This window comes from Marmota flaviventris, chromosome 15, assembly GCF_047511675.1.
Source record: "Marmota flaviventris isolate mMarFla1 chromosome 15, mMarFla1.hap1, whole genome shotgun sequence".
Taxonomy (NCBI): Eukaryota; Metazoa; Chordata; class Mammalia; order Rodentia; family Sciuridae; genus Marmota; species Marmota flaviventris.
In genome coordinates, this window is record NC_092512.1 from 79039057 (window position 1) to 79063079 (window position 24023).

Here is a 24023-nt window from a genome sequence, read left to right on the forward strand (position 1 = left end):
ATTTTAATTTATATAATAATATATATAATTATCCATGATTTATGTAAAATGATGGTTAATTAGAACATCATTTAATATGTACATATACTTTATATATGTACATGTGTATGTGTGTTTCAGTCAGTTTTTCACACTGTGATCAAAAGAAATAACAAGAACAATTTTAGGGAAGGAATAGTTTATCTGGGGCTCATGATTTCAGAGGTCTCAGTCCATAGATGGTTGGCTCCTTTGCTCTGGGCCCAAGGTGTGGCAGAACATCATGGTAGAAGAGTATGGTAGAGGAAAGCAGCTTAGGACATGGTCACCAAGAACAAATATACACCCTGAAAGTACAACCCAAAGATCCACCTCCTCTAGCCACACCTACCTGCCTATGGCTACCACCAAGCTAATACCTATCAGGGGATTAATACATTGATCAAGTTAAAACTCTTATAACCCAATCCCTTCACCTTTAAACTTTCTTGCATTTTCTCACACATAAGCTTTTAGGGAACACCAAATATCTAAACCATACACACACTCACACACACACACACAGAGTAAATTATTCAGATTAAAATGTGTTAATTAATCTATCAGATTTTAAAACAGCAATAAGTAACATTCATCAATATTCTGTTCTACTGTGCAAAAAAATTAAAAAAAAATTAAAAACCCAGAAAATCAGGTTATAGGAGTATAATAACACAATACAAAAGAAGTCGTTGTACCAATATATATGTATATGTTTTGCTCTGGGGACATATATATGAGGGAAAATTAATTTGGGTCTGCTTTTCATAACACATAAATTTCATGATAGTATTCTTTTATATATAGGGAAGACATGATAAAATAACATAAATTTAAATTTTAATAAATTTAAGACAAGGAGTATGTGTTTGCTTACAAAATCCAAATTAGGCTGGGGGTGATGACACATACCTGTAATATCAGTGTCTTGGGAGGCTGAGGCAGGAGGATCACAAGTTCAAAGCTAGTCTCAGAAACTTAGCAAGGCCTGGAGCAACTTAGAGTGTCCCTGTCTCTAAATAAAAAAACACTAAAAAGGGCTGGGAATGTGGTTCAGTATTTAAGGGCACTTGGGTTCAATCCCTTGTACAAAAAACAAAACAAATAAACCCCCAATTATCAAAAGAAGAGAAACATATAACATAGAATATACTGATAAAGCGTTTTATAGCTTAGACCCTCTCATTTGTAATGAAAAGGAAAAATGCATGCATTGTAGATTTGTCCAGTCTTGCTTCCCCCACTTAACAGTTATGAAATGCTGGAACTCTGCTGTGTAAAAAGTGATACAGAGTATCACATGTTTTGAGTTTCTATTCAAGATTGGGGAAAATAGCCATAAGAAGTAATCCCAAATGATAAAAAGTACACAATAACATTCTAGACATTATTTATAAAATGTGAATGTTACAGACTGATGTCCACAGCAAGGTATTTATTAATTGTTTTATGATACTGGAGCTTGAACCAATGGCCTTATGCTTGCTAAACAAGCACTCTATGCTGAGCTATACCCCCATCCCTTTTTAAATTTATTTTATTTTTTATTTTGAGATAGTGTCCCACTAAGTTGCTGAGGCTGTTATTGATTCTGAGCCTCTTGTAGTTGAGTTACAGGTGTATGCTACCAAGACCATAGTAGGGCATTTATGATAGCAAACAAACAAAAAACAGAGAGGGAAAGTTTCCATGGTTGAAATTTTTCAGGAAATTCATTTTTCCCCTTAAGATTTAATAGTTTTTTAAAAAATATTTATTATTTGTGTATTATGTATGTATTATTAGTTTTAGGTGGATATATTAGTTTGTTTTTATGTGGTGCTAAGGATCAAACCCAGTGCCTCATGCATGCTAGGTGAGCATTCTACCACTGAGCCACCACCCCAGCCCCAAGATTTAATAGTTTTTTAAAAAATAATTTAAACAGATTTGGGTAACCTGTAAAGCTAATACGGTATTTTCTAGAACCTTGTTGTTTAGGATGTCCTCAGATACTTATACTGGCAAATATTATTGTGTTGGCACACTTCTTTTTCTTTGCCTAGATAATATTTGGCATCTGAGTGCTACTCATTTTATTTTAGACCCAAAGGGAAAAAAAAAAGTCTTCTGTTCAAGAGCAATTTACTTTAACATCTCCTTTCTAAATCGGCATAATGACATACTTAGTCAAACTGACAGCAAAGACATTTATATTGAACATTGAAAGTGTGAGATGGTGGGAGTAAGTTATCAGACTTTCCTGATCTCAGGCACTCAGAGGGATAACTTCTTCACCCATAACTGGGATTCATTTTCTTATTTTTTAAAAAAGGTAGAATTGTCACTTCTCGAGTCCTTTTTGATTCATTATTTCTGTTTCTCAAGTAGACCAAAATGTACAATAATAATAAGGAGATAGTTTACAGTATATCTACACAATAGAATTCTTACTCATATAATAAATGTTAATTAAAATATTTATTAGTGAAAAATGCAAAGGTGAAACTGAGTTTATTAAATGAAAAATTTGGAGCACAAGTAAATAACATGCAAACTGTTCTAAATTATATAAAAATAAATTTAAATTTAAGCAATGCTGTCATCTCTGAAATTTTGGTTTTCGTACCTTAATTGTCTATGGCACATTTTCTATTGATGGACCCACAGTCTCTCCCTCTCCTTTCATCCCTCATTTTCTTCACATCTCTTGATTATCAATTTTAGTCACCATTAGTGTGAGCAGTAAGACTGAGGAGCTCCTCCTGATTTCTTCTCCTTTCTGTCCTTTAACCCAGCTACCATGTCTTCCACTTTTTCCTTCCAATATTTGCATCTTTCTTTTTTCTTTTTTAAAATTTTGCAGTGGGGATTGAACCCAGGGCCTTGTGCATGCTAGGTACACTCTTTACCATGAGCTACTTCCCCAACTCTACTTCTCTTCTTTGCATGGTTTCTTCCTCAATAGCTCTTCCTCTCACCATTTCTTCTCTTTCTTTCTTTCAATTTTTTGTATTTAAGTTGAACCCAGGAGTGCTTAACTACTGAATCCCAGTCTCAGTCCAGTTTATTTTTTATTTAGAGACAGAGTCTCTCTAAGTTGCTTAGGGCCTTGATAAGTTGCTGAGGTTGGCTTTGAACTTGTGATCCTCCTGCCTCAGGTTTCCTAGCCACTGGGATTACAGGCATGTGACACCACTCCTGGCCATCCTATCACCATTTCTAATTTAGACTTTTGTTTTCACTCTCTAATTGGTCTTCCTACCTATGATATTTTCTACTGCAATTAAATCCTTAATTCAGTCACTTATTGTTGAACTAAATTGAATAAGGATTTAAGGTTACCTTAGTTGACTTTTAGTCTGTGGAACCCTTTCTATAAAGTTAATTACATGAGCTTTATGGAACTCATAAAGATATCACCAATAAAATAATATTTACCATTTTTGGGCATTTTATCTTATATTCCAATGCTATTTACTAATTAACTTATTTGATTTTTGTGGATTATAGTTATTTTTTTAAAACTCTGAATGACTAATTCACTGACCATTTCATACTTTTTTCATTATGTAGAGAAATTCTCTTTTTATAAGCCACTGAAGGTGTTGCATAGTAAAGAGTGGACTTAAAGGTATCAGGTATCAGAAATACTAGCTATATGCACTCAAGCATGTTAATGAAGTGAAATTGAGAATTGAATCATTTAAAATTACTATTTTACTCTACTTGTTAACTTACTTGTTAGTTCACATATTAATTAAGAGGTACACGACAATCTTGTTTTCCTGTCCAATGGATGAGGAAATATTTCTGTGAACACCATTATCTGGCTAGTATCCATACACATACATTTTATAAAACTTTTAACCAAAATCATTTTCTATATATTTTATATAGAAAGCCTATAAAGAAAGCACATTTATATCCTCAGGTTAGCCACATGTTTCTCAAAATTTTAGCATTAAATTTCAACAGCAGTAAGTTGCATTTCCAGATTTTCAATGTTGTAGTGTTTGAACAATTTTTTTTTAGAAATTATAAGGAAAACAGACAATCAAAATAAAAGTCATAATCCAAACACAAAAACATTAAAAATCAGTAGATGGTACCTTTCCTTTTCCAGGGGAGATCTCCAAGGTGGTGAACCTGTCTGCATGTTTAACGATGCAGTGACGGGCAGCGCAGTTAGGGCTGCTGAAAGAGAATGATTTTGCTCAGGCAGTTGATTCACATTAATATCAATTAACGTGCTGTGCAAGTACCTCTCTGGTTTCTAGGACAGCCCTCACAATATTGGGGTTATTCTTTTAGGGGAAGGAAGATCAAGTGTGATAAGGTATATTTTAGTTAAGATGGTTGCATTACCTGGCTAGTTTTCTCCCCAGTGGAGAAGGAAAATATAAAAAGTACTTATAAACCTCACTGGTAATTGTAAACAACAACAAAAAAACATGGCCTTTATTGAGAACTAGGCATTTTGGAGTGAGATTGACTGAGTTTGACTGCAGAAGCTGTCCCTCTTCTAGGTTCAGTCCCCAAATCACCCAAAACCAGGCTTTTGGTGTGTGGATACAAGAGTAGTGAGTGACTGTGCGACCAGCTCCCCTTTCCTGAAAGGACTCAGTTTTACCATTTGATTTTACCATCGGTGGGGATGATAGAGTCTCAGAGGTTACAAGGATAAGATCGAAAGTTAGATGCTCATTTAACAACTTCAAACATGTATTTCATACGTCTACCAAGGTCTTTTCCTCAAGTGCATTAAGCCTGAGATTTAACAAAGAAAAATGAATGATTAAAAAACACATGGTTTTAGGGTTCAATGGGTTTATCATATGATGTTTTAAAAAGTCATAATTAATGATCCAATTCTCCCTCTACCTTTCCAAAATTTTTCTAAGAATGTTTTTGTGTGAACATAATACATATTTAATGTACTTTTAAGAATCATGAACAAACAACTTGATGTGTTTTTCTATTTGTGCACTTAAGAATTTAATTATTTCATAATAATATATAATACATAATATAAATACATAATAATAGTTACATATTATGTCACCTTTATTGTTATTTTTTTTAATTCTACTTATTAGTTGGTATTTTGTTAAGATTGAGAAATACTAACCAAATTGACAGATGATAGGATTACACATTATCAACTCATGATAATAAATAGATTTTTTTTACAGGTTTTAAAGCACCTTATATTTGCATTAGGATGTGTAGTATGGGAAGAACTTTTAGAAATATGATATTCACAATGATAACCTCCTAAGCCCTGTACATAATTTATGCTGAGGAAATTTTATTATTTCCCCTTTATGGGTGAGTTAAGAGATGAACATGAACATTGTATAATCCCTTATGCTTATAAATTTTATACAACTATACAGCAAAATGATTTTATAAATAGAATAAAAGCAAACTTAACAATCAAATAAAATTTAGATTGTTAAATAATGTTTTTCTGAAATTTATATGTCATCTCCTCAAGTTCTGTTGGCTACAGTAAACAGTTTTGTCTTCTCACTACTGCTATGTCATATGTGAAAACTCAATCCCAGCGCACAGTTTTTCTTACTTTCAAATCTAAGAATACCTTTGGGAGTGTATTTATCCTCAGCTGCAGAGTACCAAAGATAATACTTGTCATGAATAGAAGCACATCTATGTTGGCCTGCTTTTTGTTGCTGTGACAAAATGCTTGGGGAAAAAAAAAAAAAACTTAGAGGAGGAAAGGTTCATTTGGCTCATGGTTTCAGAAGTTTCAGTCCATGGTCAGCTGGCTGCGTTGTTGTAGGCATGTAATGAGGCAAAAACAGCATGGCTGAAGAAAGCTGTTTACCTTGGCAGCGAGGAGCAGAGAGAGACTTTGGAGGGCATTCCAGATCCAAACCATATAATAATATAATTAATGCTACTTCTACCCTGAGTTCTCAAAGGGAAGGACTGAAAAGGAAATGAAGAGAAAAAAAAAATCTTGATTATATAATCAAGTCAGCCTCTATGCTACCAGAGGTTGATTTGATTGATCTTGGTTGCTTTATTTACAAGTAAAAGTCACAATTAAGTAGACTTGTTCTTTTTAAAGCTTGTTTAATTATTTTTAACACATATTAAGTGTCCATGTTAATGGGTAAAGTGTGAAATTTCCATACATACATACAGCATGCACTGATCAAATCATTCCTCCCAACCCCCTTGACCCTTCTCAAACTCTAGTGATCACTATTTTGTTTTGTCAACATTTTTTTTTTAGCTTCCACATATAAGAGAAAAAATATGCAGTACCTGTCTTTTTGTGACTGGCTTATTTCACTTAAACATAATGTCCTTCAGTTGCATCTATTTCACTGCAAATGACAGGATTTTATTTTTTAATGGCAGAATAATACCCCACTATCTATTTAAAATTTTTTTTTTTTGGTAATTGTAGATGGACACAATGCCTTTATTTTATTTATTTTTATGTGGTGCTAAAGATTGAACCCAGTGCCGCACACATGCTAGGCAAGTGCTCTGCCACTGAGCTACAGCTACAGCCCCCACTATCTGTATATACCACATTTAAAAATAATCCATTAATCTGTTGGGGGCACCTAGGTCAACTCCATATCTTTGCTGTTGTCAAATAATGCAACCATAAACATTAGCATGTAGTCATCTCTTTGATATGCTCATTTCATTTCCTCTGGATCTATATTCAGAAGTGGTATTACTGGATCATATGGTAGTTCCATTTATTTTTTGAGAAATCTCCATATTTTTCTCTAGTGTGGCTGTACTAATTTATAGTCCTACCAAGAGTGTTTTACACTTTGTTTTTCTCCAATTTTTGTCAACATATATTTTTTTTGTTTCATTTATGATAGAATAAGCTTGTTTTTGCTTTTAAAAAAAATCAGATTTATGTAACTATATAGATTATATTTAGTTTTCTTATAACTATTGTAATTGATTAATTAATTAAATGCACTCATTTCCTTTCATATCTGTATCCTACACCATCCTGCCTACTATATAGGTAACAACCATAAAGCATTTAACTACTGCATATTTTAACTCAATCAATTATGGAGATATATGTTATAGTTTACATTAGCTTACATTAAGCATTCTTTTTGGCACTCATTGGTGTCTACATCCAGTGAATTCAAAGTGAACCGTGATATTTCATGTGATATTCCCTATCATATACCCACTACATTCTTCTTGCCCACATTTCTGTAGCTGTACAATATATTTTCCTAAATTCCTTCCATGCAAAGTTGCAATGAACGTTCTCATAACGACCCTTATAGATTTGAATTATAATTTCTCTGGACATATGTTTGGGCCTGGAATTGGTGTAGGAAAGGGTGTATGCACATATAAGTTTTACTAATTACAAACAAAAAAAGTCTCTCAATAAAATCTCTAAAATAGAGGTGTCTGTTCTACAGAATCACCAGTAGCCTGAGGATTTCTATGTACACACTCCTGTCAAAATGCAGTGCTAACAAGTTCTAAAATTTTTTCTAGTGTAAGAATAAAATATTAATTAATTGACACTTTAAAGTTAATTTTTATGTTTACATATAGTATATCCTTAACTTTTGGGGCTTTCCTCTTTTATAACTTGCTTGTATGTACTTTTTTTTCTTAGTGTACTATAAGATTTCCTTGTATGATATGGAATATTAATTCTGTGTTAGATTTAGACTTTACAAATACTATCAACCATTGTGTCCTTTGTTTAATTTTATTTGTTCATGTTTTTCTTCTAAAAGAAATGTTTAATTTCATGTCATTGAGCTAACCAGTTCTTGTCTTTCTCTCTTTCTCTCTCTCTTTTTTTTCCATTTGTCTTTACCTCATACATTGTTGGTCCAGGGTTAATTTCTTCTTTTTTTTTTCCAGACTTAGAAAAGACAATGGTGACTATCTAGATTCTCAATATTGTGGTAATCCCAAAATGTCAGAATTGGACTCACAGTATAGCCATCTGCTCATAGCCACTGCACATAATCTAGTTCACCAAGAATGGCTTTCAGCAGAATGCTTGATTTGATTGTCCTCCTTTATAATATCTCTGTATCATTGGCATTTTTTTTCTTAAAGTAGTTTTGTGTTAGTGGTCTTCTTAAGACAACTAAATCAATCTAGTGTGTATACATAGTCAAAATACAAGACTTTTCTTACATGCAGAAGTAGAATGCTTATAGACTCATTCCTTTCAAAATATATGAGCCTAAATATGTATAATACACACATGTATAGAGAGATAGACACATGCAATACTTTCATATTATAGTACAAACTTGAGTTTAGGCTTATATTAGTTACTGTATTATACATTCCTTTTGATAATATGTAGAATATATACCTTTCTATTACTATTTAAACTTTTCATCTCTTATTTTCCCTTGATGATATCATTTTCAAACTTAAGTTTTGAAGTATCTTTACTTTGGATGTCAATATTTAACAGTGTTAAAAAGTTGCTTTAATTGTATCATTTAAATTTTTATTTTACTTTCAATATTTCAAAAATGAACTAAATATTATGGATTTGCTAGATTATTTCTCTTATATGAGTTAAATCTTCATAATCATTTTCATTTAGTACTTATTCCTTTAAGATAAGCCTCTTAAACCATCATTGACAGAAGATTCAATATGTTCAACTCTAAGTGACCAACTTCCTTTGTGGTATTCAGCTTTTTCAGAATTCTCACATGTTGGAGAACTGTAGAAACAGCAAGGATTATTTTTACTGAAGAGTTCAGTACTTGCTTTAAGAAACCTCTATGGGGATTTGATGCTATGTACTTTGTTTTAATGTTTAACATTAAAGCAAGGTGGTTGAAGAGATAGCTGTTTCAGACCTTCCCTAAGATGACAAATTGCTAGCAAGCGTGGATCCCATTTGAATTGATGTTGTAAAAAAAGAAAATATTTCACACAGCTTTACTGTATTTTGGAATGCTTTAATTTCCTGAATAACATTGTTATTGTTAGTGGAGACTTTTCTTCAAGGATAATCACCTACTTCTCTGCAATGAACATTATCCTATAGATATTGTATACCGTTTTTATTGGCTTAAAAGTTTTCATTTCAAAAATGTAATGCCATTTATAGCATATCATTCCTAACTTCAAGGTCTGTTTGATCTTTTTAATCATGGAATTGATTTTCAAAGCAATACAGGTTAAACAAGCTGGCGATGACTTTGTTGAATCATCTATTCTTGACGCGGTACAGAGGGTTGACAGTGCAATTAACTCCACACGAAGACATTTGTTTTCACAGTAAGAATTAATATTATTTTGATTGCAAAAATTGTTTTCATTTCTGTTCTACCCGGTTTTTATAGTTTCCGTATATTATAACAGGTAGGATGTGTAAGATTGCCAGAATGCTTTTAGTTCTTGTGTATGTGCCACCCTCTGTTCTAGCCATCAATTTTTGATTCAGACTCCAAGAGAAGGAAATTTTTCCAATGGAGTAAAAATGGCATTAATTTATGCCACAGATCCATTCTAACAGTCTGACAAAAGATGTCAAGACAAAAAAATCTGGTATGTCTGCATTCACTAGATAATACCAGACCACTGCTCCTATGGCCTGTGGATTGATAGTGATTTTCAAGATGAACACACTCAGTCAGATGCTGGTACCCCACAGGTAAAAACTTGGTTAAGAAAATTGGCATTTTGCTTCATTTTAATTGAACTGGAAAGAGTTTAGATTTCTGAAACTTTTCAATCCCATAAATTACTTTGTGTTAGCAACACTGAAATATGGTTAATACATTAACATTTTTTAAGAAAAAAACATGAGTATTGTTTTCATAATCATAGTATACATACAGTATTTTTAGTTGTTGATCAAAAAGGGACAGTTTAAAATCCCTTAATCAGGTACCACTCAAACTCCTTGCATATCCACAAACAATATGGCTTATGGTCACAGACTCCTGTTTGAAAGCCATCCTGCCCATTTATATTTCTATTATCATTCCTCATCTGTTACTTTGTGTCTGGGTAATCTTGGGCAAGTGACCTGACATCTTTGTATCTCACGTTTTTTGCCTGTAAAATTGTGAAGTCAATAGGATCTGCTGTAGGAGTGTGCTTGCTTGTGTGCTTCAGTAGGAGTACTGAAAAAATACAGATAAAATGCTTCAACATTACCTGGTACACACAGAGTGCTTAATTAAAGTGAGTTATTAGTATCATTACTATTATTCTATGATCTCAAGTTGTTATGATTCAAGACAGCAGAGGATGAGATGTGCCTTGGTTGACCAAATCTCTAAAACAGTTTGCTTTGTAATCTTAGGGAAACTTTAATTGCACTTTTAATTTATTTCATTTCTTCAAATGTGCATAAACCACTATTGTATGCTGGTCAGCAGGCTTGATACTTGGGATACAAAGATGAATAGGGCATTGTGTGGGTGAGCTTTCTGTCATTATGAGAGAATACCGAAATAAAAGGAGAAAAGGTTTATTTTGGCTTATGGTTTCATTCCATGGTTGCTTGACCCTGTCATTTTAGGCCTGTGGAAAAGCTGAGTATCACTGGTGGGTGCACATAGTAAAGAAAATCTGCTTACCTCATGATGGCTGGGAAATGGAAGAGAAAGAGGAAAGGGTCCCAGTACACCCTTCAAGGTCATACCTCAATGACCTAACTTCCTCCCATTAGGCACCACTTCCTAAAATGTCTACCACTTCCCAGTAGTGTCATTAGGTGGGGATCAAGCCTTCAACACGTGAGGGTTTCAGCGACATTTAAGATCAGAATCATAACAGGCACCATTTCATCCCTAACCCAGTTCTTTCTTTAGTAGGGAAGACAACATGTCAGCAATTTAAGTACATCTTGCTGAGTACATAACAAATATCTGAAGGGATACAGAAGTAATAGAGAAGATGGAGTGATAGCTTGTCAGAGCCATTAGGGAGACTGTACCAATAGAGTGATGCCTGAGCAGGATTCTAAAGGCAAGGGGGAACTTTCAGACAGTTACATTTGGGGAAGGAGAAGACAGCAATTACCAAGATCCAAAAACTGAGAACGTGGTTCACTGTTTCAAAAGGTTTATTGAGTACCCTGGAACTCACACATGGACTTCTTACGTTTATTACTACCACCACAGATGTTGCTTTTTATCAAGAGATATTGTTTAAATCATTAATTTATTTAAAATATAGTTATTGAGCTCAGCACTGTAACCAGCACTTAGGATTCAGTGGTTAAAAAAGAAAAATAACCTACAGCTAGTGTGCAAAGTTCATATTCTAGTGGTGGATATTTTATTCTTCTTTAACTTTTGGCAAAAATCTTCTTAAGTGCCCAGCCTATGGGAGCATCACAAAGTCTACAGTTTTGCCTTCCAAAGAGACATGTGTTTTGTCATTTGCAGAAAACCTCACACTCCCAGTGATCTGCTGGCTCAATTTCGTTACCCAAGTGACCCATTTACTGTGGAGACAGCAAGAGCAGGGGAAATTTTTGAGCACACACTGCAGCTGATCCAGGACCATGTGAAGCAGGGGCTGACTGTTGATCTGGAAGGCAGAGGTCAGTGTGGAACCTGTCTGTTCTAAGCATACTCTCCACAGCACAGCACAACTGGACATCACTTTGGCAATGAATGGAACTTTCCTCTCCAGAACATCGTATGACTTCAAAATTAATTTACTTACCACTTTAAGTAAATGCAGATGTTCCTCATGAGAACTATAATTCAAAAGTAAGGATGATAAATACATATGCAAACTTGTCTCGATGTTTGCCAATTATTTATATTGGACAAATACAGGGGAACCATTTGGTGTGAACTTTTCAAATCCAAATGATATTACATTTTATTTAGAGAAATATTTTAGTTCCTTTCACTTATCATGGTGATTACCTAAATCATTCCGTAAATTTATCTGAAATTGCTTCCATCATTTGTAACTTTGATATCACACCCCCCCCCCTTTTTTTCTATTTTAAAGTTCTCTTGTATTTTTTTTTACAAAACAGACACCTACTTTGTAAATGTCAAATGAGGTAGTATAAAATGCTTTCAGATTTTCCAAGTGTTTCTCTTTAAAATGAAACAAATGAACATGATACTTGGCTGTACACTATTTGCATTGAGTGTAGCAGCAACTCATATAGGACTATCCGTTCTCTACTTTCTTCAGAAAATAAATGGGACCCGGGGCAAAAGGTCCATTTGTGTTCATGCCTCAACCCCTGGGTCTTCTGAGCAATCACTGCAAAGTACAATTGCTTGTGCTTAGTCTTCCATGTTTGTCTTGGGTTTTCAAAACTTCCCTAACCAACATGTCCAGTGAAATCTTCATATCAGGGCTTTAGTTAAATATATGATTACTTGAGTTTGAATCACACCAGGTATCAGTTAGCTCTGTCCCTGTCTTCAAAAAAGCCAATTCTGTTTCCGCAGCCACAAATAAAGGTGAGGCCCACAGTTACTTACCCATCTTAGAGTTTGTATATTCAATTATCTCTAGTAGAAGAAGAAATAACATTAGGAATAATATACTCTAAATTTGTAGCTAGAAGATTAGAAACAGTAAAATAATTTTTTTGTTTTGTTTTGTTTTTTGTATGTGTGTGTGGTGCTGGGGATTGAGCCCAGGACCTTGTGCATGGGAGACACACACTGCCAACTGAGCAGGATCGCCAGCTCCAAGATTTATTTGGTTGATTCTAATAGTCAGCCATTGTTCATAAGATAGACATTATTATTATTCTAATTTTTGGAATTATCTTTGTTGTGTATCTATTTCCAAATCCTTTGTCCTATAGTGTTTAGTTGTGACCTGACTCTTGTTACAAGTAGGAAAGACTTCTACACACCCCGGGGTGGGGGGTTCCAACTGCACTTAGTTCCAAGTTCTCTGTTCCCTTTTCCTGCGCTACTCTCATTGAGGTCACTGCTTGGGTTTCAGAATTCCGCTACAATGATTTGGTTTCCCCGCGCTACCTTGGCCTCATCGCCAATCTGTCCGGTTGCACAGCCCACAGACGTCTGCCTAACTGCTCTGACCTGTGCTTTCATCAGAAGTACCGGACCCACGACGGAACGTGCAACAACCTGCAGCACCCGACGTGGGGCGCGTCCCTGACAGCCTTGGTGCGCGTCCTGCAGCCTGCCTATGAGAATGGCTTCAATTCGCCCCGTGGGGCTGGCCGCCACAATGGGGACGGCCGCTCTCCGCTCCCGCTGCCAAGGCTGGTTTCCACCGTGTTGGCTGGCACAGCGGCGGTCACTCCAGACCACAGGTACACACACATGCTTATGCAGTGGGGACAGTTTTTGGACCACGACTTGGATCATACAGTGCCTGCACTGAGCACCGCCCGCTTTTCGGATGGGCAGCCTTGCAGCTCCGCCTGCACGAATGACCCTCCTTGCTTCCCTATTGCCATTCCGCCAGAGGATCCCAGGGGCGCCCAAGCACCCTGCATGTTCTTTACACGCTCCAGCCCCGTGTGTGGCAGCGGCACAACCTCTTTGATGATGAATTCAGTCTATGCACGAGAGCAGATCAACCAGCTCACAGCCTACATTGATGCTTCCAATGTTTACGGGAGCTCAGAGCGGGAATCCCAGGTTCTCAGAGACCTTTCTGCACCCAAGGGACTGCTGAGGACGGGCTTACCTTGGTCCTCTTCTGGGAAGCACTTATTGCCCTTTTCTTCAGGCCCACCCACCGAATGCACTAGAGGTGAACGAGACAGCCACAGTAGCCCCTGTTTCCTGGCGGGGGACCACAGGGCTAATGAGCAGCTGGCTCTGACGGCTATGCACACCTTGTGGTTCCGGGAACACAACAGGGTGGCCACAGAACTATCAGCCCTAAACCCCCACTGGGATGGAGACACCCTTTATCAGGAAGCCAGGAAGATTGTGGGTGCGGAACTTCAGCACATCACCTACAGCCACTGGCTGCCCAAGATTCTTGGGGACCCTGGCATGAAGATGCTGAGGGAGTACCAGGGGTATGATCCCAACGTGAATGCTGGGATCATTAACTCTTTTGCCACTGCAGCCTTTAGATTTGGCCACACATTAATCAATCCTATTCTTTACCGATTGAATGATACCTTCGGTGAAATTCCCGAAGGCCACCTTCCACTCCACAAAGCTTTCTTTTCGCCATCCAGAATACTCGAGGAAGGTGGGATAGATCCACTCCTTCGGGGGCTATTTGGAGTAGCCACTAAATTGCGGGTGCCCTCGCAACTTCTCAACCTTGAATTGACAGAGAAGTTGTTCTCCACGGCCCATTCTGTGGCTCTGGATTTGGCTGCCACCAACATTCAAAGGGGCCGGGATCATGGTATCCCTCCATATGTTGACTACAGAGTTTTCTGTAATTTGACTTCTGTTGAGAACTTTGAGGATCTTCAGAATGAAATTAAAGATTTGGAGATAATACAAAAATTGAAAAAGTAAGTACACAAATGTTGCCTGGATTTTAAAAGTTTTGGGAGAGGTAGAAGAGTTGAAGGGCATTTTGTGCAGGTGGAATTGGGTTTCCCGGGGATGTCATTGCCAAACCATTAATTAATTGTGGAAAAAATGTAATATTAAAGATAGGATTCTCCAGAGACTGAATTACTCTTTTTTGTTTCTTCATGTATCCACTGCCTTTGTAAATGCAAATATTGCTGCCTGTCATTAATTAGAGAGTACATCTTAATTATGAGAGGGGAGGAGGGCAAGTCTACAGTTCATTCATGTTCTGTAGTAATCCAAGCAAGACAATTTGGTTGATAAAAGGCCATAGAATTTGATGTAAATTGGCCCATTACATAGACCTTCATAGCAAAGTAGAAAAAAAAAATGAAAGCAAATTATTATTATTTTTTGTCAAAATCAAATCATTCTAAGTTTATTGTTACAATATAAGTTGGGTCTTTTTTTTACTGTATCCTTTGTGTCTTTCAGAAAAGTAAATTTTTTTTGTACATGATTCAAATTTTCTTTGAAGTTCCAAGTTTTAAATATTCCAGAAAATAGCTTCAGCTGTTCCTCAAACACCCCATCTTTTTGTCCCTTAAAATACGGTAAATAAATAAATGTTTCATCAAGAATCTTTGTTGATAGGCTAAATAGAGACTAATATTTACTAGTAGGTTAGGATATATTAATGTGAAATCTTTCAGATATTTTGAAAATTGTGTTATGTACCCAATTATCAATTTTAGGACCTTTTTGCATGATTAGGGATTTAGATACGTTAATGTCACTAGAGCTTGTACATATGTGGAATCTCAAACTGAAAATGTGTCACATATTTAAAGCACATCCAAGTATCATTCAGGTTGAATTTGCAAGTTTCTAATTAGAAAGGACATTGATTTTGGATTCACAGAGAACTGGTTTAAATCTCTGTACTCGTTAGTATCGAGGGCTTGTGGAAAGCATTTAAACAGTTTTTGAATCTCAGGATAAAATGAGAAAACAGTGGCTCCTTCTTATATTTGTTTAAGTATTAAATTATATAAAATACTGCAGATACCTAGTCCAGTTTCATCAAAGGCAATCAGTAAATGATATCGGTAGACATTTTATTCTAACGGTATCATGTCAGCTGTCAGGATCATTATTGCAGTGCACATGAGCTGAGATCCAGGCCTGTACTTGGTGCTGGCAAGAGATGAAGGTACCAGCATCCTTGCAGGGGAGAGCCTGACAGCATGCTGCAGATGCCGCCTGTTGTGATCAGCGGGCAAGGGCTTGATAGGGGTGGGAAATAAATGCTACGAGAACATAAAGCTGAGAAATGGAAGGTATGGGGAAGGTTCACAGCAAGCTACTCATAAAAGATGCCATTTGATCTGGTCTTGGAATTTTCTGAGCCTCAGATGGTAGATGAAGTGGGAAGAGTGGGCAATCTCTGGAAGGGGAGCTCAGAACTGGAAAGTGTAGTGTTGAGTAGCAGGAAAAGAGAATGGGAAGGAACAGGGGATTGGTTTTGCTGATTCTGGTACTGGGGTTGGAAACTGGAGCCTCACACATGGTAGACATGCCCCCGGCCACTGAGTTGCATCCCTAACCCATAGAAGAAATGTTGTTTTTCTTTTTTTTTTTTGTACTGGGGATTAAGCCCAGGGCCTCATCCCATTGGGGATACTTTGTTTTTTCTCAGGACTGTAGATTAAATTCGTCGGTGCTCTACCACTGACCTACATCCCCAGCCTCCTCCCCAGCCCACCCCACCTTCTTTTTTTGAGACAGGGTCTTGCCAAATTGCCGAGGTTGACCTCCAATTTGCGATCTCCTGCCTCAACCTTGGAGTAGCTGGGATAAAAGGCTGTGCCACTGCAACTAGCACAGCTCCTTTCTGCAACCCATTTGAACCTAAGCAGCCAGACATTATCCTTGCCTTGAGGAATGTATGAGACAGGTGAACTCTGTGCCAGCTGAAGCAGAGCACCACTTATCAGCGTGAATGGGTTTCTCCAGTTCAGGAGGGGTAGCCATTTTGCCTTCCCATAGGCTGTCTGTGGCCCCTGTCTTTCCCCTTTATTTTAGTCAGCCTTTTCACCCCTGTGACCAAAAAGACCTGATGATAACAATTAGAGGAGGAAAAGTTTATTTGGGGGCTCATGATTTCAGAGATGTTAGTCTGTAGATGGCAGACTCTGTTGCTCTGGGCCCAAGGTGAGACAGGACATCATGGCAGAAGGGTGTAGTGGAGGAAAGCGGCTAAGGCCATAGTGACAGGAAGCAGAGAGAGATTCTCCTTACCAAGGCCAAAGTATAAACCCAAAGCACATGCCCATTGACACTACCCCCAACCCTGTTTACCTATACCCAACCTGCCTACAGTTAACACCCAGTTAATCCCTATCAGAGGATTAATGCACTGATTAGGTTAAAACTCTCATAATGTACTCGTTTCACCACTAAATTTTCTTACATTGTCTCACACATGAGCTTTTGGGGGGACATCTAGTATCTAAACCATAAAACCCTTTGATTCATAGCATGTTTGTAAAATGCCCATTTTAGACTCGTTTTACTGTGAGCACAAAATAATTACATTGGAATTGTTTTTAATAGCCCGATCTTCCAGCTCTGGGATTGTAACTTCTCAGGAGATGACTGTGCTGGTGAAGAGGGTCTGGCTTTCAATATCCTAATTTACATAGTTATTTCTTTATTCTCTCCTGTTACTTTTATTTCCTTTTGTATTAATTGACAAATGTACTTTTAGGAGTTTGTTTTGAAATGACTTTGGTCAGTTTGGGAAGTAGGTAGACCATTTGTGAATTGGCAAAATAAATACTGACATGTGGCATTAAAAGCTTTGTATTCTGTAGGAGTGATTTTAATTGCACATATCTGCAAGCACATGTTGCTTGTGTATGCAAGACAAAAAAGTGTTTTGTTTTGTTTTTTTAATTGTTGATACTTTGCACATGGATTTGCTGCCAAGAGTTCTAACCTGTTTTGGCATAACTATGCCCACACTGAATCTTTCAGGATTACAAGGTTGTTCTAATAGGTGAAAAAGAATTTCCCATGTAGGCAATGGTGTGAAGATAGATTCCTTTTATATGCTTATTTAATTAACCAGCACATGTCAGTTGTACAATGGGCAATTTATTTGCAGCAAGTTTTTACTTTATTTCTTCTAAAACATTGAATGTAGTTTTCACAGAATTTAAGTTATTTACTTTTTTAACAAATACTTCACTACTTTACATATTATTTAATTAAATGACATAATTGAAGTTCCAGATATAGTTGTGATGAGCAAGTTTGTAAACTCTATGGAGTATGAACTGACAGTTCAAGAGGAGGAGACTGGTGCTTTGGGAGGTGTCAGTCCTTAGTAATCAGGAGGGGACTGCACTGGTCAAGGAGAATTTTCATGAAAGGTGTTGTTTAAAATAGCTAGACACAGGTGGTTTACTGTAGAATTCTGTAATAATTAAAAATTATTAAGATAAGGAGCTGGGGTTGTGGCTCAGTGATAGAGCGCTTGCCTCGCATGTGTGAGGCACCGGGTTCAATTTTCAGCACCACATATAAATAAATGAATAAAATAAAGGTCCATCAACATCTAAAAAATATATTTAAAAAAATTATTAGGATAAGCTGAAGGGTAATAGATGATACTATAAATTTCAGAGAAATCTGACAGAGTAATCAGTGGTAATAGCAAGATTTCTCAATGTGTCCAATGACCTGGGCTCTTTCTGTTCAAATTAATTTGCATGATATTAGATGAATTAAATGGATTTTCTTGTTTCTTCCTTCCTAAACTGAGGGTGTTTCACTAAAAAATCCCTAAGGTCCTTATAAATCTAAGCATTCTAAGGTAATTATGTAATTATTTAGGTAATTATGTAACAGTGGTCCACTTTATGCTTTGAATATAACCCTTGCTGCTCTGCCACTGCAACTTATTTTTAAAATAGACATGTTTCTTAATCTTTATCTCCTCCTACTCCTCCCTAATCTCTCCCCTTTCCTAATCTCAGGGGAAACAGGATTACCTTTCTTCCCTATCCAAGGCAGAGCTATCTGTCTTGAGTACACACCCACCACTGGAACAAAGTAATCCAGACTTTGGGGATGGTACCAGAAGATCTCAGAAATGATTATCTCCCAAATTAACAAGTGAATTACAACTCCAACAGAGAACAGGTGGAATGTAGCCTTTGAGTCACCTTCTTTAAAAACCTCCTGCTCCTGCTGATGGGCAGAATCACAGGCTTTGGGACAGGAGTCCCCTGTGTTTCTCCTTTGCTAGAAAAGTAATAAACATTCTTTTTCCCTTTCTCCAAACCGTGTCCTCATTATTGGATTGGCATTGGGGACAATGACTGAGCTTTTGGCAACAATTACTTGCAGAGTGATGGATTAAAATGATATTTAAAAAGATACTCTTTCAATAATAAATTGTAATCCACAACTAATAATATCTGAATGTTCCAGGAACATTTCCCCCGACCTTAAGGGTCTACAGAGCTAATGGTTTCCTTTTACTTCACTTAATTTTAAAGCCTTCTGTAAATTTGTCACCCAGAAGTAAAATCTATTTTTTCTTGTCACCTTCGATCAGGACCTTCACATTGGATCTCTTTGATATTTTTAAAGTCAGAGCAACACATGGAAATCTGTGCTAAATCTTTTCTCAAATGACCATCTGGGTCTGGCCAGAGCAGCGTGTCATCTGTCACCCGAATGTCACATGGGAATGGCTTTGTGATCATCCTTCAGCGAGGCTGGCCGTGTTCTGGAGGTTCACCTGAAAGAGCTCACGGCACAGGACAGGGGACTCACCGACCTCAGAAGGATTTCTTCAATAAGATGCCATGTGTCTTAGTCCATTTTGGCTGCTATAACAAAATTATATGAGACTGGGTAATTTTATAAAAAGCATGTTGCTGAAAGCTCAGTCCTTGTCCCTGATGCCAATCCAATGAGGACATAATTTTGAGAAAAAAGGAAAAGAATGTTTATTGCTTTTCTAGCAAAGGAGAAACACAGGGGACTCCTGTCCCAAAGCCTGTGATTCTGCCCATCAGCAGGAGCAGGAGGTTTTTAAAGAAGGTGACTCAAAGGCTACATTCCACCTGTTCTCTGTTGGAGTTGTAATTCACTTGTTAATTTGGGAGATAATCATTTCTGAGATCTTCTGGTACCATCCCCAAAGTCTGGATTACTTTGTTCCAGTGGTGGGTGTGTGCTCAAGACAGATAGCTCTGCCTTGGATAGGGAAGAAAGGTAATCCTGTTTCCCCAGAGATTAGGAAAGGGGAGAGATTAGGGAGGAGTAGGGGGAGATAAAGATTAAGAAACATGTCTATTTTAAAAATAAGTTGCAGTGGCAGAGCAGCAAGGGTTATATTCAAAGCATAAAGTGGACCGCTGTTATAAGCAGACCTTTAAACTGGGCATGTTGGCACAGGCCTGTAATCTCAGCAGCTTGGGAAACTGAGGCAGGAATATCTCAAGATTGAGACCACCCTGGGTGAGACCTTGTCTCAAAAAAAGAGAAGAAAAAAAAAAAATCAGGTCTTTATTTTTTCTTTCGTGGCACTGGAGGCTGGGAGTCCAAGACCAAGGTTCTGGCATTTTGAGTGTCTAGTGAGGGGTCTCTGCTTCCAAGACAAACCTGAATAGTGTGCCCCATGGAACAGAAGGGATGGAAAAGCATAAGGGGAAAACACTGAGTGGAGACTCTTATCATGCATTGATCCCAGTGATCACCTCCTAAAGGGCTCACTTCCAAATATCAACACACTGGGGACTAAGTTTCAACATATGAATGGGGGGGTGAGGTGGGCCGAGAGCTCCTTCTGTCTACAGCAGCAGTAGAAACTCAGTCCTCAAGGGAAGTGGCAGTTTTCTGAGAAAGCCCTCCCTAGCTGTAAGAACGATGACAGAGGTCATTTGTGATGTAAGAAATGAAGGGTGGAGGGCAGGCCCAGAGCCTGTGTGATTAACTAGGAAGGAAAAAAGCTGTGGGATTTGTACCCAGGAGACAAATCCTAGAATCAGTATGTGACTCAAGATGTCGAGACGTATTAGGGAAGTGACAACTGTGTCTTTAAAGAAGATGACAACAGAGGAGTCATAAGAGGCAGGTGAGAACAGTGTGGGATCCCTTGAGTTTACTCTCCTCAGTTCACCTTTCCTGGGTCCAAAGACCCTTGCAGTTTATTAAATGTGCAAGCCTTTTAGCTCCTTCAGTACCAAAAGCTCAAGGAATTTTTTTTTTTTTTGGTCAGGAGTGGTTTATTTTTTAAAGAGTTCGTTTTATTAAGAGACTGTGTGAAAAGGAATTATTATCTTTTTATAGGATTATTCTTGCTCTCAAGAATCATACTGTTTCTTTTTATTTTTTTTTCCAAAGCATATAATGAGCAGAATGTGAAGATTAATTATCCACTGAGTGGTGAACATAAATTTTGAAACAGAGGCTATGTTTAAAGCTCCTTTCAAATCCTCCTTTGAAAATATGTATGATTTTTTTTTGAAGATGTGTACTTTAGGTTTTGAATAAGCACAAGTTTATCTGTCACCTTTTATCATAAGAATGTGTAGCTGCCTCATCTTTTAAGAAAAATGGTCCACCATTTACCAGATCAGTAGTTTATATTTAGCACATATATCTATCTTATAACTGCTTCATTTTATAACATTAAAAATAAAAACAAGCAGACAAAAAAAAAATTCTTAAGTTTCTTCACGCTTTCCATCTAAGGTTTCCAAAAGGTTAAAGTTTGCAAGAATATCTTCGTCACAATTTAGGCCACTCCCCTCTGTGTTCCTGTGATCCTCCCTGTGGGTGAGGTCTTCTTTTCTTAGGATTCCTGACTCTGTTTTCCTCCTAAGAGTTTCCTCACTTTCATATTCATACTTGTCTTCGGGTACCACATTCATCAACATCATCCCTTCGCCTTTATTGAATATTTGGTATGCACAGATACACATTGGTTGCTGTCTAATGGTGATTTTCAACCATTTCATTTGAGAGCTGAATTCTACAAGTCTGACACAAGATGTAAAACTTCCTTTAGAAAAATAAAATGTTTTAAATAAAATTAAAAAAAAATACAACACAGACAAAACACCAACCATTCTGTTTATATTTTCAAAGGACTCACAAGTACCTGGAAGTCACCATAGACATTGTTCTTCCATTAATTCAATACCGTGTTGATCTGATGCCCCTACATCCCCTGAACATCTCAGGCATAGGAAGGAAGCGGCCTGAGATGGGGATCACACCACATACCACCTAATAGATGCTCCCTTTAGCCAAACAAGCAGGTCCCACATTTGAAATTAACATTGTTCCCAGTCAAGGAACCATCATTGTCCTCTCTCCTTTTTGGAGTGAATGGTTTTGTTCTAAGTTACAGAAGGATACTGGACTGGATAAAGATAGCTGGGCTTCACAAAGATCCATCTCTCTGCTCTTCTTGTCTCTGTAGCTTTCTGTCAAAGCCTTCCTTTTTAATTTTTTATTCTTGATTTTAGACACAGGGCTCTGAGATTTTTTTTTTCTCACAGCTCCAAGTTCACATCCTTCATGTCATAGCTAGCACAAGAATTTTTATCCTATTTTTTTCATATATTTTTATAATATTATAAGTATACCATATTTGTTGCCGGTTTTTCATTACTGTGACAAAAATACCTGACAAGAACTTAGGGGAAGAAAAATTCATTTGGGTTCATGGTTTTAGAGGATTCAGTCTATGATTAGCTGGCTTCGAGTCAGAAACATCATGGTGTAAGCCAGTAGTAGAGGAAAGTTGCTTTGTTCATGGGATCTGGTAAGGAAGAAGGGAGGAGAAAAAACAGAAAGAGAGTTAGGGGATGGAGAGAAGATACACCCTTGTAGGTCATGCTCCCAGTGATCTACTTCTTCCAACTATGTCCCACCTCCCAATAGTGCATTAGCCTATCAGTGGATTAGTCCATTGATGAGGTCAGTGCCCTCACAACCCAATCATTGCCTAAAAACTCCACCTCTGAACCTTGCTGCCTTGAGGGACATACTTTATATACCTGAAATTTGGGAGAACATTCCAGATCCAAGCCATAGCATATTCAATTATACCAGATCATATTATTTAAATCTAAGTGTCACTTTTAAAGTATTTCCACTCTTGGTCATCATCATTCTATCATATTTCTGCCTTTCTAGAGAACATACTAATTGAGTGACAGGGTTCCAAGAGTATGTTCTCCTTGATTGCAGACAACTTGACAATTTTATTTTTAAATCTCTAGAGCTCACCCCAGGGCCTAGTGCAAATCAGCAGCTCACTGGATGATAGATATTTCATTAGGGAAGTGTGACCAAGCTATATGAGGATCATTTTAGTCCCCTAAGGTCCTTGATTTAAAAACTATTCTTAGTTCCAAACCCCTGACCAGATAGTTTTTTTTTATATGAAAACAGTTTTTATACTTATTCATACCAATTTAATTTTCATCAAATATTTATTGACCTCAATTAACTATGATATATTATAACTTTGTATAAAGTGAAAAGTTACAACAGAGAAAACCACATATGTTTGATTATTGCATTACTTTATCCCCATTCAAAAACAATAAAAAGAACACACACATATGGAGACACACACATACACCCTCCCCCCCACACACACACTTATACACCCCAATCAAAATTCATTCAGTTAACTCTGTAGCCCTGCAACTCAGAAGATACAATGTTATGCTTGAGTTTGGGACCCCCAAAAGACCACCAGAGACCAAGATCGATGTAAGCAGCAAAGAGGCGTTTATTGTGAGCTAGCTTGGTCCTTCGTGTGCGCACACAGTAATTGGTGATGCTGAGAAGCCACAAGCCCAGGGTTTGCAGCAGTTTTATACACTCTTTGGGGAAGGCAAGGACTTTACGTACATCATAGCATTTCTTAGCAAATCATCACACACCACGGGCAAATCAAACAACAACTCTTAACATTGATTAGCACATTCACTGGCGGGTAGGGGTGATTGGTTAGTACAAAAGGGGGATTCGTTTGAACTGATTGGTTTAAGCCACGAGGGGAGTATGTGCTGAGCTACATGGTTTCCCAACATATTATCAACCACCATAAACTACTGGAGGGTCATCTGGCATCCCAGGTATTTTCCCTGTCTCATGCTAATTGGTGGTTGCTAGGGGGTCCCCACCTAGCCTAACTGAGTCAGGGACACCTGGCTCCACAGATCTCTCCTGTTATTTGTAGATAAACAACTCAGCAGGATGGGAATGTGCCTAGGAGTGCTCTATGGATCTTTCCAAGGACAAGGGTCACATCCCCTTCCCTGGACAGGCTTTGCTCTGAGGTAGAGGCTGGTTTCTCAAAAATAGAGTCACATCAGTTTCTCAACACATGACTCAGCAAATGAAGTAACAGGATCAACTAAAAATCAGGTTGTTAGTTATCTTTAAAAGTTCAGTTCTTAGAAGGTAACCTATCCTATTCATTTAGCAAAACCAGAATAGAAATAATTG

The 24023-nt window shown here is 37.3% G+C and overlaps 1 protein-coding gene across 1 annotated transcript in view; it reads left to right on the plus strand.

The window, feature by feature from the left end:
- The window catches only part of Pxdnl (peroxidasin like), a 452037-nt gene that overhangs the window by 357055 nt on the left and 70959 nt on the right, over positions 1–24023 (plus strand). Inside the window, exons 15-17 of the mRNA XM_027932810.2 lie at positions 9186–9294; positions 11418–11575; positions 12961–14467. Coding sequence (XP_027788611.2) covers positions 9186–9294; positions 11418–11575; positions 12961–14467 — 1774 coding nt within the window. The remainder of the gene's footprint in view (positions 1–9185; positions 9295–11417; positions 11576–12960; positions 14468–24023) is intronic.